At 52.1% G+C, this 17886-nt stretch overlaps 1 protein-coding gene across 1 annotated transcript in view; it reads right to left on the bottom strand.

Moving 5' to 3' along the window:
• Window positions 1–10195, bottom strand: part of Nos2 (nitric oxide synthase 2) — a 37767-nt gene extending 27572 nt beyond the window's left edge. The window contains exons 1-5 of the mRNA XM_055620488.1: window positions 10022–10195; window positions 9364–9495; window positions 3268–3352; window positions 2376–2498; window positions 961–1109 (exon numbers count right to left, since the gene is read on the bottom strand). Coding sequence (XP_055476463.1) covers window positions 961–1109; window positions 2376–2498; window positions 3268–3352; window positions 9364–9470 — 464 coding nt within the window. The 5' untranslated portion in view covers window positions 9471–9495; window positions 10022–10195. The remainder of the gene's footprint in view (window positions 1–960; window positions 1110–2375; window positions 2499–3267; window positions 3353–9363; window positions 9496–10021) is intronic.
• Window positions 10196–17886: the final 7691 nt, after the last annotated feature.

Raw genomic sequence — 17886 nt, 5'->3', positions numbered from 1 at the left:
TGATAACTAAGACTTCAGTTGCATTCATTCCAGGCCAGCACTATTCTTAGCTATTTGTAGCTTCTAATTCATTTAATCTTCATATAAACTCCTACAAGGTGGGTGTATTATAACATATTTTCAGGCAAGAAAACCAAGGCATGGAGAGAGGAAGGAACTTGCCTAGTTTTGAACCCAGGTAGGTGGTTACCTGGACCCCAACTCTTATCCATGCTCCACAGCCTCTCCTTGATCACAATTGTATGTACTGACAACAAAATTGGCAACTAGCAATAAAAACAAAACAAAAAAAATCTTTGTATTCTAGGCTGGACCATGCTTGGTGCTTAGAGTGACAGACAGGCAGGCAGGCTGGCTGGCAGACAGACAGACAGACTGACTGACTGACTAAAGAATAAAGGAGTCTGGTCACTGGACTCACAGAAGCCCTGTGGGGTAAAAGGATAAGAGAGCTCCAGGAGTGTGGCATCTACCAAGTCAGGTCTCCTGGACTCTAGCTTAGACTAGGATGGTGTCAGGGCTGCCTCTGAGAATCTTGTTCACATCTGCAGGAGGAAAGGCCTGACCAGGTAGTCTCTAAACTTTCGTCTACTTCAGAATAAAAGGATCCATTCTGAGTCACAGCCCTTAGGCTAGGACACGGTTCTAAACTTGCACAAATCTCACGGCTGTCTAATGAACCATGCCATAAGATCCCCAATTTACAGATGAGGAAGTTGAGGCCCAATGGATTTCCCCAGAACTTAGCAATGGTCTGTGGTGGAGCCAGAGCCCAAAGCCACTTACACTCTCCCCTGTCCTTTTAGACACCGCAGTGCCTAAGCCTCCTCCAGGGTCTGCTGTGGGCCTGGAACCACAGCACGGCTGAAGACTGCGGAGTTCCGGGGTCAGAGTGGAACAGTTCAAGACAGCCCGGGGAAGGGGTGGGGCAGATGTCACCCTGATGGAAGCCAGACTTACTCTTTGAAGGAGCCATAATACTGGTTGATAAACTCAATGGCTTGAGGCAGAAGCTCCTCCAGTGACGTGGGCTTATCTCTGGGTCCTCTGGTCAAATTCTTGGGGTTCATGATGGACCCCAAGCAAGATTTAGACCTGCAAGTGAAATCCTGGAAAGAAAAATAGGGGGTGAGTAGGCTTCCCATTTTTCCTTCCCGCCCCCAGCCAGTCACCTGAACATCCTCTGAGTCAGCTCACAGTGACTCTAAGCAGGCCCTTTCTCCTCAAGGGTCAACCAAGCTGTCTCCCAGCCTTGCCCTTTCTCTTTTCCTGAGACTCGGTGAGTGTGAGTGAGCTGGTTCCTCTCTGTCCCTGTTCTCCAGGCAGCTAGGATGCAGGGCCAGCCTCATAAAAACTTCACAGCTTCCTCCTGGGAGACATCTCACCTGCTTTCCTTTCTAAAGAGACTCGGCTGGTTCCTGTGTGAACATGGTTTTAAGTGTCAGTTAGATGAGAAAAAGAATGTCCCAAAGTTGGGGGAGGCATGGAAAGAAATGTCAGAAAGATATCAACTGTAGTGTTTCTCTGTTTTGCTTTGTTTTGAGGTTTTGGTGTTGTTTTTGAGAAAAGATCTTATGTGGCCCAGGCTGCCCTCAAACTCACCTTGAACCCCAACCCCCTCCTGCCTCTATCTCCCGAACTGGGACTGCAGATACAGTTTCTGAGGGGCTCAGGAAATCATCCTGCCTTCACAGGCTTTTTGTTTCTTTCCCAATTTATAACCACAGCATGAATTCCTTTTTTTCTTTCTCTCTCCTTTGTTTTGTTTTGTGTTTTGTTGTTGTTGTTTTGAAACAGGGTCTCCCTGTGTCGCTCTGGCTGTCCCAGAATAGACCAGGCTGGCTTTGATCTCACAGACGTTTGCTTGCCTCTTCCAAGTGTTGGAATTAAAGGTGCATACCACTCAGCCTCCTAGTGTGAGTTCGAGTCAGAGTGAGAAGCTTAGAGACAGAAAGGAGCCTCCCAGCATGGTTAGTTCCTGCTCATTGGCTGCTAGAACCACCATTACCTCCTGTTCAAATAGCACTTGAATCCTTCCAGAGACAGGAAACTCATGTTTCCTCCCTTAGTTCAGTCTAGCTCTGGGCAATTCTAACGGCAATTCTCAGATACTCTTGAGATCTAAGAAAAGAGTAACTGCTTTCTGGAGGCTTTTGTCTGATACCCAAGGCTATTTGCTGTCTACCCAGTAGTTAACAGGAATCTCCTCTTACTTGCTTCCCAGTGTAATTTATGAAGACAGACTTCCCAACATCTTTTGTCTGAGATGATGGCTGTCTAGAAAGTCAAAGGAGTATGTGATGGACCCGCAAAGGGCCCTTATGGTACCCTAGCTGAGACAAAGGCACTGCTCCCCACAACCCCAGACTTCTTACCGACGTAGCCTTGTGGTGAAGGGTGTCTTGCAAAATCTCTCCACTGCCCCAGTTTTTGATCTTCACATGCTGTGGGCGGGTCGATGGAGGCACGTGCACCTTGTCCAGGGATTTTGGAACATTCTAAGATAGGTAAACATCCAGGGTTTTCCAAATGCTTGTAACCCCAACAACCATAGAGTGTCCCCTGGACCTCTGTACGCTGCTTGGGTGAGAGGCGGAGCTTTGTGTGGGCACACAAGGCCAGTCCTCAGTCCACCCTTCCCAGGAGTTGGGTCAATGCCAGCTGAGCACTGCAGGTGGCTGGACCCGGGCCAGGCTTCTGTCCTTACCAAGGCCTGGCCAGTGCTGGCTCACAAGGGGAATTCAAGTTAGATGGGGCGGGGGGCACTGCTGCAGCTGGGATTGCCAAGGACGGAGCTGGGAAGTTAACAGATACTCCACTGTCTTGCTTCCCCCAGAATACCTTTCCCCGTCTCCATTCATCATTCTGCCACCTCTCCACGGTCTAGGATAGAGAGGGCTGCAGGAAGATGGGATCCACAGCCAGGGGCTGAGACTAGTGGCTCAGTAGCTGAGTCTGAGACCATTCTGGCCCATCCCACCCCTGATTCCATGAATGGTCTTAAACTGCCCCAACCCGTGCTTTTAACCACCAGACAAGTTATCTGGGTGCCAGTGCACCCTGGGGACCTCCACTTCCGATCATTAAGACTTTCTTATTGTTCACAGCACCCTTGGTTCCCTGGGTACCCCGGGTCTGCATTGCTCTGCTTACTCCCCAGCCCTTGGCTTCCTAGATCCTCCTGCTCAGCCACCAAGGGGCTGTTTAGCCTGAATCCCCCAAGTAGAAGAAAGAAGGGGCTCCCCATAGTATGACCAAATTACTGACCTGTGTTGTCCCAGTGAGGGGCTGGGGAGAAGCATTTTGGTGCTTGGCAGGTCTGTGACTCTTAAGGTCATCCTGTGTTGTTAGGCTGTGAAGAGAAAGTGTTATCATGAGATAGAGTCTGTGAATGGAGGGGATCTTGGGTGGCCGCTGTGAGTCCCAGTCTGGCAGATGCGGCATTGGTGGCTAGAGGTGGGAATGACCTGTTCCTGGCTTCCAGACAAAAAGGATGAGTGAGCCAGTCTCAGAGAATCTTGTCACCACCTTCCCTCGCCATCTTTTCTTTGACCACTCAAAGTCAAAAATGGTATGAGGGGAGCCGGCCAAAACTGTTCAGACAGGAGCCATACCCGGATGCTCTGGGGAAATGCCCTTCCCAGAAAGCCAAGTGCAAATGCTCTGACAGCCCAGCTCTCCCCAGCCAGCAGAGTACACCACTCACCACCTACTCAGCCTAGTGAAATTTCTGTGTGTGTGTGTGTGTGTGTGTGTGTGTGTGTGTGTGTGTGTGAGTGTTGTTTCTTTTTTATGTAGACCAGACTAGCCTCGAACTCACCTCCGGAGCGCTGTGATTAAAGGCGTGCATCACCATGCCCTGCTCATCTCTTTTATTTAAAACCCTTAATTTAAGCTGGGCATGGTAGTACATGCCTGGAATCCCAGCAGCTGGCAAGTGGTGACATAAGGATCAGGAGTTCAAGGCCAGCCTCCACTACAAAGAAAGTTCAAAACCAGTCTGGTATACATGAGAACCTACAAAGTACACGAACTAACCCCCGAACCCTTAATTTAGTTTTTTTTTTTTACTCTGTATACTACACTGGCCTCCAACCTGCCTGGGCTTCTTGAGTGCTGAGATTACAGGCCCAAGCTACAATGCCTGGCTACTCCAAGTATTTATCTTGTAAAGAGTGACAGGAACAGGGGCTGGAGAGACAGCTCAGCGGTTAAGAGCTCTGGCTGTTTTTCCAGAGGACCCAGGTTCAATTCCCAGCACCCACGTGGCAGCTCCCAACTGTCTGTTATTCCAGTTCTAGGGGGTCTGACACCCTCAGGCAGACATACATGCAGGCAGAACACCAATGTACATAAAATAAAACACTAAACTATTAAAATAAAAAGAGTGAAGAGAATAACAGGCAGGTATGGATGGCACACACTTATGATTCTAACACCTGGCAGGAGGATTAAGGGTTCAAGGTCAGCTAAAAAAGGGCATTAAAAGCTAGTTTGGGCTATATGACCCCTATATGATGCCTGTTTTAAAGAAGATAAAGATAAAATTAAAATAATTAGTGGGGGGTGGAAGGGGAAAGAGCCAGACATGCACGATTTTAATCTCAGCACTTAGAATGTGGATCTTTGAATCTGAGACCAGCCTGGTCTATAAAGTGAGTTCCAGGACAGCCACGGTTACACATCCATACACTCAGGCAAAACATACACACACACATGAAATAAATAAATCCAAGACAAAACAACCCCCCAAACTCCAGTCATGCAGCAATAAGTCGCCTCCCGGTCCCCTCCTGAGGTTTCATGGTTCAGCTTTACCTTCAGCAAGAATCCTGTTAGGTCAGTTCAGCCAGAGTCTCCTTTACCTTTCTCTGACTGTAACTCCCCCTCGCCTCTGTGGTGTCTCTCCCTCCTCCCTCTGCTGTGGTGGGGCCCTGCTGACCTGAGGGAGTCCTGAGAGAAATCCTCCTTGTGGCATGTTATTGGGTATCACTAAAGCGGGACATGCTGACTTCTCCGGAACCCCAACACTCACGTGAGGCGGGAGAATTGCTTAGCCTGGGCTGTGTAGTGAGGGGCTGGCTCAAAACGCAAAACAAAACAACAGACAGACACCCCTACAAAAACAAACAAGATCACGGAACAATTCTTGCTTGCTTGCTTGGGTTTCATGTACCTCCAGCTGCCCTTGAACTCTCTACTAAGCTGACCATGACCTGGAGCTCCTGCCTCTTCCTCCTAAAGTCTGGGATTACTGGCATGTATCGCCACACCCAGACAAATGGTTTTTTCTTTAACATGCTCCTCTGGTCTGGACTGGTCTGCCTCACCAGAAAGAAAGAGAAGCCAAGATTTGCTTTCTCACCTTCTTCCTTCTCCCAACCCTTCACCACAGCCCATCCTGGGCTTCACAATTTGGGGGTTTAAATGAGGAACATCCGAGGAGCCATAGTAATAGACTTAAAAGCAACGGCACTGTCTACTTACGTGCCTCCCCTAAACGCCAAGATGCATTAAACTCTGTCTGAAACCCCACCGATGAGCCTCAGTTAGCCTGGCCCCAGGGCCCACAGCTGCATGCTTAGGTTATGCCTAACGCCTCAGACTGGGTGGCCCTATGGGCGACAGCCTGAGCGTATATGCATGCAGTGTGTGTGTGTGTGTGTGTGTGTGTGAGAGAGAGAGAGAATGTGGGCGCCAGCAGGCCTGGAAGCACCTGGGGGGAACGCCGGTAAGGTTCACAAATGCTTAGCATGATGTGGTTAAGTCACCGGCAATTTATCTTTCTTTCTTTTCAACTTTAAGTATCTTAAAAGTTTTTGTTGTTGGTGTTTGTTTTTTAAAATAATTTTTAAAATAACTGGGATTTTAAAATAATTTTTCAAGGACTTTTATAATTGGGATTAAGAAAAAAAAAATGCAACAGTGAATGAACAGAGCTTTGCCTCAGCTTCTGCGTCCTGCCACCGCTTAGCAGATTTCTTCTGCTTGCTCCGGCCCATAGAGCCATCTGCAGTCATGGAACTAGGTGCAGAGCGGGGAGAGTAGACTCCACAGCCGCGTTAGTTAGGGTCTTGAGTCCCGCCACTGCGCGGCTCCTGGCCAGCCCACCTCTCCTGCGAGAAGGAGAATGTCTTATTGGAAAAGATCATCTTTTCCCTCTTAACCGTGTTTGCCTAGAGCGCAGCAAGAAGGGGGAGTGCAGCAAGGCACGGGGGCAGGGAAGTGGAAGAGCACTGGATTAACCCGGGCCACACGCCTGTAATCCCAGCACTTGGGAAGCCGAGGCAGAAAGATTTCCAGGTCTGAAGCCAACCTATCCACACAGCCAGAACCTGTCTCAAGGCAGCGCGGCGCACGAGTTCCTCGGTGCCTCAGCCCCCGCTGGACGACACGCGTGGACGCTCTGCGCGCTCCCTCCGGAGTCCCAGCGAGGCCACCTGGGCGCCCAGCGCCCTCGCTGCTCCCCAGGCCCCGCGCGCCGTACCTGGCTGGGCCCACGCGCCGGGCCACCTTCGGGCCAAAGATCCTGCGCAGGAGGCGACAGAGCCGCGGCCGGGCGGCGTCGCACGCGCCGCTCAGCCCCTCGCGCATAGCTGGGCCTCCGCCCCTCGCTGGCGCGGTCCTTTTATCGCCGCGGGAGTCCGCGGCGCCCGCCCCCGCGGCGCCCGCCCACCGCCTGCGAGCCGGGTTCCGCTCCGACCTAGGCAATTCTTCACTACCTCTGTTCTGCTTCTGAGGCAGAAGCTGGGGGACCAGAGACCTAAGAGATCCTGCTCGAGGCCACGCAACAGCCCCGGGGCCATCTCTGCCTCTGCCTTGTTAGAACACTCCAAGGAAATGCTCTCTCCTTCCTTCCGGGCCAGGTGGAGTAGAGATGAGGCCGTCAGGGACCCTCCGGGCCGGTATCTCAGCAAACGAAACCCCAAGCCTAAATTACGGTGCAAGGAGTGTTTCAGTCACTAAGGCTTAGCTTAACTCGGAACAGCCTGTGGTCCATGCAGAGGGACCCACACTTACCCCCTGTCTCTGCACATGCACGGGCACAGCCTGTTTACACGAAGTTGAAAGCCACCAGGGACAGGCTCTTGGTTCGCAGAGATTCGAAAATTACGTTTTAAAATCAAAATAAATAACAGGCCCCGGCTGCTTTCAGACTAAAATCCCCTTTGTAAGCTGCTTCCTCTTCCAGGAACACCCTCTGGCCACCTTCCCTGGGCAGTCCCATTTTAGCTGGGCCCTCTCCTCCAGAAAGCCACCTGCCACCCATTATTAGCCTGCCTTGACCCCACAGCCGGGCAGTGCCCTTAGAAGACATAACAACACACCCTATTTCTCTCCCTTGCCTGACTCCACTCCTCCCCCCCCCCCCCAAGCTCTAACATCTCCTTTGCCAGGACTGCCCCACACTAGGGAGGATGCCATCGCCCCCCACTGCCCTCCCCGACTGTGCCCATTGGATCTCCTTTTCTCTTTCTCAGACCAGTATAGAGCAGGTCCTCAGAGACAGCACGTGGAGTGTAGAATATGGACTTGGCTCAAATCTCAGCTCCTCCACTTTCTAGCAACTAGCCTTGTTAGACAAGATTAAAAAAAAAAAAAAAAAAATAAAAGAACAAAACAAAACAGTTCCTGCCTTGTTTTGACGTAGTATTAAGTACGCTATACATACGTGTGAATGTGTTTGCAATTAATAAATAGTTCGGTCAATCCATTGATTAAGCAGAAGGGCCTTGCTGACGTATTGACCGGCAGCATAGTGCCAGGTAAGCGAGCTTTGATTGTTAATTGATGGGATAAAGCTCATCCTGGGCCTACAGTGTGGCAGCCAGGCTAGTGAGCATAAGACAGACGGTCCAGTTTGAATGCCAGCTCTACTGTTTGCCAAATATGAGATTAAAAAAAAATTTTTTTTTATGTATGGGTGCTCTATCTGCATGTACACCTGCAGGCCAGAAGAGAGCACCAAATCTCATTATAGATTGTCGTGAGCCACCATGTCGCCTTCCCTAAAGTGGAAGGATAGCAGGCAACCTTCCCGGTGGTCAGAGGGTACACCCTCTATCTGGGCAGGGTGGAGCCTCAGTGTGGTGACAGGCAGTCGGCAGCTAGCACAGACTTTGGAGTGGGGCCGTGACTTGCATGAAGTCAAGTTGAAGGGAAAGAGGTGTGGGGTCAGCTGGATTCTGGACGGGCAGAGGCAGGGCTCTTGGGGACCAGGTGAAGAGAAGGAGGGGAGGAAGTCACAGCATTTTGAGACCGAAGTGCTATCCGGGTGGCTAAAGGCCATCAGTGCAGCTTGTGCATTGTACAGTCCTCTCCAGCTCAGTCTGCCTCCTTTAACCCTACCATGATCACTCTTTTCCTAGAAGGAGTAAATGGAGGTTTGGAGGCTGAGAGACTTGACCAAAGCCACAGGGTTACGAAGTGGCAAAGCTGCTCCCTTCTGCCTAAGCTCGCTTTCTAACCCTGGCTGCACCAGAGCAGGGAAATCTGCGGCTGCTCCGCTCACTGCCTGCAGGGGTCGCTGCCCACTGCAGTCCTGCAGATGTCTGAGCCAGGTGCAGCTGAGGCTTGGATTTGAGATTGCAGATAAAGTCATACTGAGTTAGCCTCAAGTCCCGGGCTACGGCTGTGGACACCTAGCATGCTCTAGAATTCTCCGAGCCGGTCCATCTAAATTGTTTCTTGAGGACCAGCTCAGTTCTAAGATGCACCAGGCCAACCTCAGATTTCATCTCTGTCATTAGGAGTCACGCAAGCCACACACCCCCTAACCTCGTTTGCAGAATGAGACCACAGCGAAGAACCCCATGGGGCCAATTCTACACGCACCGTGTAGTCCTGGCGACAAAGAAGCCTCGGTAGATGGTGGCAAACCCTCCTGTTCATCAAGTGCCGGTGACATGCGGACACACTTCAGTGTGCCTTCTGTATACCTCACTGTCCCCAGCATGTTGTCAGGTAGGTCACAGATCTGCCTGAGACCCGGACGGGTGGGCTGCCCGACGTCACCGTCAGTGAGGACAGCGCAGGGCCGTCCTGACACCCTTCAGTTGTCTAGTAGTCAAAATAGCTAACAACCGGTGAGGCACATGCCCTGGCTAGCCAATCAGGATGCCACCTGAGCTGACCACTAGGCTCTCCAGCCTCCAGACTCACATATTTCCCCCTCTTCTTTCTCCAGAGGGTCCAGACTCTCTCAGGAGCAGCACGGGGGCCCTAGGCCTTCCTTCTACACACGGTAGCTGCATTCTCCAGCAGAGAATCACAAGCAGTGGCTCGGGGACAAGCTTCTCTTGGCAGGCTGGGAGCAGAGGGAGGCAGCAGAGGCATGGAAGGCCTGAGGAGACAGCTGCTTACCTGAGAACGGCCATGGGGGCTTTCCCCACATTGTTGTTAATGTCCTTTTCCTCCTTCAAGTTGCCTTTTGATTTGATTCTGAAGAAAGACTTCCAGGGGCAGGTCATGTCAGTGGCTTTGTTCTCTGTGGGGCTGAGGAAGGGGAGGGAGGCTGTGAGGGGAGGCTGAAGAAGAGCCTGACAGAACAGCCCTCTCACAGGTGCTAGTGTCCCCGGGAAAGCAGACAAGACCCAGTTAAAGGCTTGCACTGCCGCTCTCTCTGTGCTTGCACTGTGGGTTTTTAGTTGGGGTTAGGGGTTGAAATCCTGTTCTGCAAAGACCCACAACAAACCAAAGGAATGACACTGGGCGCCAGGTAGCCACACAACCAAAGACAGAGCAAGCGCCTGCCAGCCTCCTTAAGGAGGTGCCCCCTCCACCCGGTTCCGAACTTTCTAGAACGTTTTTCTTTGCGGCATAGTCACCACAGTGAATACTTGCAGAGGAGAAATCTAACCAAGATGCCCTGTTCAGCTGGCAGGACCCTCCTGTGGCTGCTCTGCCCAGACCTCCCGGCAGCTCTGGTCCATCCACCAAACAAACAAAACAGAAGGCTCTTCCGAGCTCTCCCAAACAGGGAGACACTCCCGGGAGCAGCTGTCCCCAGCACAGGGCTCACCTTGCAGTTGGCTAGGCTGCTCCGTGGGGTGGGCGAGACCCGAGCCTGAGGAGCCTCAGAAGCCTGTCTGTTGGCCCGGTCCCCTCACCAAGGTGGCTGAGGAGTGTTAAGGCAGCGATACGGCGTCTCTGGGACCAGAGATTCAGGCTTGGGCTCTCTGTGAGGCTGTGCCCCTGGCAGCAGCTGGCAGGTATTTATACCCTCTATGCTGCTCCCCAGAGCTGCTTTGCATGAGGTCTGTTCCCAAAGGGACAGTCCCAATGGTTGTGCAGTTATCTCAGTTAGGGACACTCCTAGTCTGTGTGCACGATGACATCACCCTGTGGTGTATCCTCAGCAAGGACACCTCTTCCTGGTCACTGGTCCAAGGCAGTGGCCAAGTGGCCACTTCAGCACTGGGGTTACCAGGGAGGGAGGCTTTTCTTGACTAAGCCACATAGCCCGGCTTGCAGCGTCCGGGGAATTTTGTTCTGGGCATGGAGCTCTCTGGTTAATTCCTGTCTGTTCTCTCACTCACAGCTGACAGTGGAAACCAGAAGCTGGGAAATACTGACGGCATGGAACGTGCTGGAAAACAGATCCTGAAGGCCAGTGATGCCGGATGGTGGCACTATTCTGACAGGGACCTGCGATGCTCACTGGGAGGTTTTCTAGAGAGGGTGGAAGGCAGGCGGTGGGCACAGAGAGGCCCCTGGGATGCTGTCTAACTGGCATTCTCCCCACCGGTAGTAAGTTAGCTTGGGAAGCATGGTGGGTAGGGCTGTGGGGGGGGGGGGGTTTTTTTTTTTTTTTTTTTTTTTTTTTCACAGTGACATTATGGTGTGACTTCTTATATACAGGATTTATAATTTCCTGCAGGGGTGTGGTGGCACAAGCCCTGAATCTCAGCATTTGGGAGACAGAGAAAGGCAGATCCCTGAGTTTGGGCCAGCCTGGTCTACAGAGTGAGTTTCAGGGCAGCCAGGGTTACACAGAAAAACCTTATTTTGAAAAATAAACAAAACCAAATGAATTTTAGTTTTCTACAATGCTTTGAATAAAGCATCATACACTGTATGGAATTTTCCGTTTTGAAAGTAAAACAGCAACAGTATTAGGGGAAAAGGGAACAAACCGAGAGAGGGAAAATCCCCCTGGATCATATGGTTCCTGCACATCCTGCCAATGTCTGCTCATTCCCCCAGGTTTCCCAAATTCAGCTCAGCCTCATGTTTTGCTTTTGTCTAATATACACAAACTCAGAGTCACCCAAAAGCTGTGTGGCCTCAGAAAGTGACGAGAATAAATAACCCATTGAGTGACTAAATGAATTAAACATTAGGTGGTCGGGCTGCGGAGATGGCTCATTTTGTGGGTTTCAACATCTCAAAGCTCACCTCCTTTCAGGTTTCAGCCACCTTAGCCCGAAGAAACAACCCTTGGGAAGGACTGCGCCCCTGATGGAGAGGACAAAGTCTAGAAAAAAGAATGGATGATTAAAGTTCAGAGTGATGGAGGTGGCCTGGCCCCGGAAGGAGCTAGGTCCGCACTGCTCAGGGGACAGGTGCAGGGGCACCTACACTGGGGCAGGTTACAAGTTTGCCACAATGGAAACCTCAGCCCTGCTCCTGCTTCCAAATTTTCCAGCGATGCCAACCACACACATGTATCGACCCCGAAGCTGTATGAACTAGATACTACAATTTCCCACCTATAGAACCTTCTACAGTCTCATGTACTTTGCATCTGAATACTTGGCCAAATTCTGCTATTTAATACGTCAAAAAAAAAAAAAAATCTGTTACTGTGACAGAAGAGATGTAGCCACGTGAGCAGTGGCAGTCCAGGATCTCTCAACACTGTGCCCTGCTGGCTCTCTTAGACACATCTTGGGGAAAGATACTCCCAAGCACAGCCTCTGCGGACCCTCCCTGACCTTGTCCCTCCGCAGGAAACCGTGGTTTGGGTGGAACCCACTACCCAAAGCACAGTGCTTAGAGCTGATTTCCTTTGGCGACCTGTGGCCCTCTGACTCTTCACTCTCCGGAGACGTGACGCCCGTGGGCCTGGAGTACAGGGAATCTGTGTTGTCCGCCGAGTAATGACTGGAGCCAGGCAGGGCTCTAAAGCGCTGCTACGCACGCACGCACGCACGCACGCACGCACGCACTGCATGCACTCACGCTTCTGTCAGCAGGTCCAGGGCTGATGGCGGTTGTCACAGCTTCTCCTCTCCCAATTGCCCGCAGCTTCTGGGCCTGAGAAGCCATCGTTCCCTTGGCGCCGCTCACCTAACAGGCAGCATTCCTGGGCCTCTCCTGATGATGGATATAACAGGTGAACTCCGCGGGGGCGAAATCAAAGCACACTTTGAAGGGCAGGTGGAGAAAGGTAGGCCCCTTGGGGGTGGCAGCGGAAGCCCCAAGGTAGACATCCAGGGAGAAACGCCCTCCTCCCCCACCACCGAGGCATCTCAGGCACCTCACCCATAGTACCAAACCGTGGGGTCCCTCAGCCCCTCCACGGGGTGGGCGTCCATCAAAGAAAGTGAACCTGCCCTGACAGGATCTGGGTGTGCTAGCTGGTCCTCTGTGACCCTCAGCTTCAAAGATCTTTCTGCAAAAACAGTGAGTGACCGGAGGGCTGCTGAGAAGATCCAGCAGTTACGCATCCTCTCCTGGAGGACCTGGGTTCGGTTCCCAGCACTCCCGTGAGACGGCTCACAACCACCTGTAGTTCCAGCTTCAGCAGATCTGACGGCTCTAAACACGCTTTAAAACGAAAACAAAACAGTGACCAAGTAGCTGAGGCTTGCTGAGCAGCGCGCTTAAACGTTCCCGCTGTTTAACCCGCGGGACAACCCTTTGAGATGGGCGCCCAGCAGAGGGACAGAGACCATGGTAACAGTTGAGTGGGTCTGCTTAATGCTCCTGTTTGGGGGCAGCTCTGTGTGACACCGTGGAAAGAGGTGCAGGGGGGCAGAGTCCCAGTCAGGGTAGGGGACAAAGGCGAGGTCTCCCGGAACTTGCCTTGGGAGGTGCTCCCGTTCGGGTCTGTATGGAGAGGCTCAGAGTGGGGGTCTGCCGGCTCACAGACCACAGATGGCTACTTCACAGCTCCGAAGTCAGGGCGTTCCCACATGGCCCTTCCTGAGGCACCGCAGTCATTCCTGCGGCCCGTCAGTACAGGCTATGCCTGTGTGTGCCAAGCCCTTGGAAACAGGGACAAGCAAGAAACCTGAAATCCTTTCTCATTTGTTTAGTAAGTTGGTTTATTGAGACACGGTTTCATGTAGCCCAGGCTGACCTGGAACTCAATATGTCCTAAGGATGATCTTGAATAATCCCATCACTTAGGAGGCAGAGGCAGAAAGATTGCTGAGTTTGAGGCCACCTGAGTGATATAGCAAAACTGTCAAAAAAAAAAAAAAAAAAAAAAGCGGCAGGTTCAGGAAGCGGCAGGGTCTTTGGGAAGGCTATGTCACACGGCCCTCAGGTTGCCATGACTCCAGAGCATCCCAGCTCAGGCAGTGGTACCACAGCCAGCTGCCTTACATTTCAGTAAATACTGCCATCTGGCTCATACTTCAGACGGGCTTGGAGGTCAGTATGGTCTGTGTTCCAGTTCCACCCCACAGGTGAGCTTGGCCAGGCCCCTCAATCCCACCCCCAGCTTCAGTTTCTTTAACTGAGAAGTAGGACCAGCAGGTTTCAGTGCAGGGCCTTCCGGGGACTAGACGAGGTGAGGGCTGCCAGGTCCCAAGCCCTTGGTAGATCCTGGTTTTCCTCTCCAGCTCCTCCTGCTAAGCTCCTCCCCACTCCTTTCCAAAGCAATCTTTGGCCGCTCAGCCTCCTGGGAAACTGCACCACAACAGTAACCTGTGAAACTCTCATCTCTTGCGGGTGGCGAACCACTGCCGATCTACATCTTAGCCCCTTGTATACAGTAGGCACTCGGTGGATGCCCTCACGGATGTCATTCGCTGCAAGGTCAGTATCTGGGTGTTCTTGAGCCCCTTTGTGGTCGGATAACAGCTCCCTCACGGAATGAACAATGCCTATACGCACACACGCATGCGCATCTATACCCACACACACTTTTATACACACACCTGCGTGCACACACACACAAACATATAAGTAAGGAAATGCAGGAAATTTTAATTATGAATACAGAACACGAAGGGAAGTATGTTCGGTGGCACATTTTCACGGTTGGTGCAACCTATGCCAAGCCGTGTGCCCTACTTTAACCTCCTTCAAAAGAAAAAAAAAAAGGCGCAGAGGAGCAACTTCCTGCCTCACTCGGGAGCCCTACATCTGCCCACCCTAACTGGGCCCCAGAGTCTGAGCTCCACGGAATTTGACGATGACCAGTTGAGGGCCTGAGTCACACAAATCTCTGCAGCCAAAGGCTCCCTTTTCTGTCATCGAAGATGACTTAGAGTTGATAGAAGAGGTGGGGCTTTTACTGGAAATGCCCAGGCAGTTGTTCTGAGAGCGGCAGGCTCAGGGTGGGCCAGGAGATGGTTGCTGGGGTTAAGTCTTGCTTGCTGAGCCCCTGGACTGTGATGCCTGCTGCTGGCATGGACCGGTACAGTGGCAAAGGAGGCCTGCACGTGGCAGACAGCCTCCCAGCTACTGGCAGGGATTCAGCCAGGAGTGCCTCTGTGGGCCGATTTCTTTTATCGTAGCAAATGGCAGCTCCGGGGACAAGAGCCCACCTGTCCCACGTGGCATCTAAACTTCACAGCATGGAACGAGGGCTGATTTCTTTCTGTGCTGTGACTGACCTCACAGGTCCACACAGGTTGGATGATGGGTGCCCTGTCCCCAGCTAAGGTCCCAGTTTCTTGTCAACACCCCCCAAATCAGCTCTCTTGCCCTCCACTGCCTCTCAAGGTTGAGGACTCAGAACCAGGAGACAGCCGAGGTGTGATGGATCAAGGCCAGGTGCAGGCAGGGCATCGGGAAGGTGCAGGTGGGCAGAGGAGTGGGAGATGGGGTGGGAGCGGTCAGGAGGGGCACGCAGTAGACTGTCCACCAATGGTAGATGTGGTGCCAACAGGCAGAGAGTGTGCAGCCCACAGGGGAGGGGTGAAATGGCGCAGCACAGGGGATGAGTGAGGCGGCCTTCAAGGTGTCACCGGCCTCTAATCCCAACACTTCTAGAGCATCACAGAAGGAGGCGGCTGATGCGGGAAGGGCAATTCCTCAAGGAATCCCTCAAGGAAGACCTGCCTTCCTTGGTCCTGGAAAAGCCCTTCAGCCCAGAGACACAGGTAGTGAAGGGTGTCAAGGTGCTGGAATGTGGGGTGTGAACAGCCATTGAGGCTACAGGTGAGCTAGGGCTAGGGGAGATGGAGGAAAGGGACTGGGTGGCCACGGGTCAGAGCAGATGGGTTGTATGTTCCCAACTGGGCGGGCTCCTTTTGTCCTGAGGGTCCCGGCAGATAACTTTTTATCTGCAACCCCCAGTACAGGCCAACACAGGCGCTGCTGCCTTGCTGGGGAGGCCTTCAGGTCCATGATTAAAAACAAAGGCGAACGAGATGGAAGGAGGGGAGCTGGGTAATGCAGCACACGGGAAGCACCCTGCTAGCCACCTCTCGGGGCTTCTGGGAGCCGAGAGCTTGGCTGAGATCCCTGGGAAAGACAGCCAAGAAAGCCTTTGCCCAGCTCCACAGGCCTTCAGCAAATGGCAGCTCTGGGGTCAAGAGCTCACCTGTCCCACGTGATATATGGATGCCACACCATGGAACAAGTCAGGTTGCTACTCCCGTGGCCTCTCGTGGCTGCTACCATAATGGGTTGAATGCCTAAACAGCAGACCCAGTGCCCACTCCTGGTCCACACGGAAGATCTTTTTGCCCGCACTATTAAAGAGCAGTGTCTGGGCCAGGAGTGTGAAGTCTCTCTGCGTCTGGGGGAGGGGCTTGTTTAAAAAGTGTGCTGGGGGCACCCAACCGTTCGGAGTGAAACCCTGCCTCCCCATATTCTGCTTAGAAGGAGGCACATTCCTATCTGGGCAGGATAAAGCAGGAGGGAAAAGAAGCTCTAGTCCCCCATGGAGACAAAGAACTCTTCAGGACTTAATTAAAATGCCCATCAAAGACCGGCCAAGACAGCGGCTGTGGAACGAAACGAAACTAGCTGGAGTGAACGTGTTCCAAGTCAGTTTCATTCCAGGCGCACCCCTGGGGTTCTAACACTGGAGAGGCCAAGTCCCATCCTCAGTGCTTCTGCCGTAGCAGGTGGGGGAGGGGCTTCTGAAGATGCCCAGCTCCTGTTTGAATAGCTCTCGGGCTCTCAAGGTGGTCAGCGAGAGAGGCTGAGCTACAGCTGGCACCCAATTAAAGTGAGTGGAAGAGAAGGCTGGAGACCCCTGTTTCAGTGCACCGAGCTTTAGCATCATCCCAGTGTTGGGGTGAGCCCACACCTTGAGGCGTCTGCCGTTGTCCCTGTGAAGGAGCTGCTTTTCCTCTAAATGACCCACAACCCACCGAAACCCATCTTTGCTCTTATATTACCTCCTCATTGCGGCAACCCGTCCTTCCTATTTATTTTTATTTGCTTATCCATTTGTTCGCTCATTCATTCATTTCTTTTGCAGCAGCAGAAGCGGAACCCAGGACTTAGCATACGCCAGGGAAGGGTGCTGCCACTGAGCCACAGCCTACCCTCCCTGCCTTTCCCTAACCTCTGACCCTGTTTTGTGCATCCTCCCCAGAGCCCCCCATGCCACTCTGGATAGTTTGCTCACTTGGTCATTGCTTCTTCCCCGACACCCCTAGAATGAAACCTCCAGGAGGAGGGACGTTTGACTGTCTTGCACACTGATACAGACGCCATGCCTGGCTCAGTACCTTCAAAAATAGTTGTTGAGTGAATGTGTGAATTAGTGTGGCAGAGAAGAAATAACTTGTTAATTTCACTGGACTCCAAGGATACTTCTGAGTTAATGGTGCCAAGAGATCTGATAGTGTCTTATGCCTGTGTGAAGCCTGAGGACTGGTGTTCAGGGGTAACAGGCTCACCCAGCTTTAAGACCAGCATTTCTTTTTTTTTTTTTTTTAAATAATTTTATTTGTTTTTTTATTTCATGTTCATTTGTGTTTTGCCTGCATGTATGTTTGTGTGAAGGTGTCAGATCGCCTGGACCTGGAGTTACAGAGAGTTGTGAGCTGCCGTGTGAGTGCTGGGAATTGAACTTGGGTCCTCTAGAAGAACAACCGGTGCTCTTAACCGCTGAGCCATCTCTCCAGCCCAAGACCAGCATTTCTTATGTCCACTCTCTGGTTTAGCCAAGTCCAGGCCCACCCACGCATTGCTCCTGCTGTGGAATTGGTGACAAATCGCACACACCCTCTGCCTCATCCTGGGTCCAAGAGCAGCCAGCTGTCTTGTTTCTTACAGATGACAGAGTGGCTGCCTAGGCTCACGTACCAGCAAAGAAGCCCTGGCAGAGGTTGGGAAAGTCCTGGCAGCAAGACATCTGCCTGGAAAATCTGAGTTCTTGGTGTGATGTGTTTGGAACCTGGGCCCACACACTTTCTCTATTCCTGACAAAAATAAACAATGTGAGACCTGAGAATAGACGGGATGTTCCCAGTTGCCACCACTGTCAGCACAGGCTGTCCAGAGTCTCCTGGGGGTTACAGTTTCTCTCCATCATAAGTGTGGCTTGCAAAGTACAAGGAGTAATGAAAACATGTGAGCATGAATCTGGGATCCTCCCCCGACATCCCCGCCCCGGTGGTTTCTTGGAAACCTCCAGCCTTTCCAGCCTCAGCACCAAAAACCCCAACCAAACAAGCAAGACCATGGCTGCACACGATGGCCACCCCCAGAAGGATGGTCTCTTCATTAAATGGCTCCAGAATCGTC

This window comes from Psammomys obesus, unplaced genomic scaffold, assembly GCF_907164565.1.
Source record: "Psammomys obesus unplaced genomic scaffold, mPsaObe1.curated_primary_1811, whole genome shotgun sequence".
Classification (NCBI taxonomy): domain Eukaryota; kingdom Metazoa; phylum Chordata; class Mammalia; order Rodentia; family Muridae; genus Psammomys; species Psammomys obesus.
This window is presented reverse-complemented; position numbering and strand designations above follow the sequence as displayed.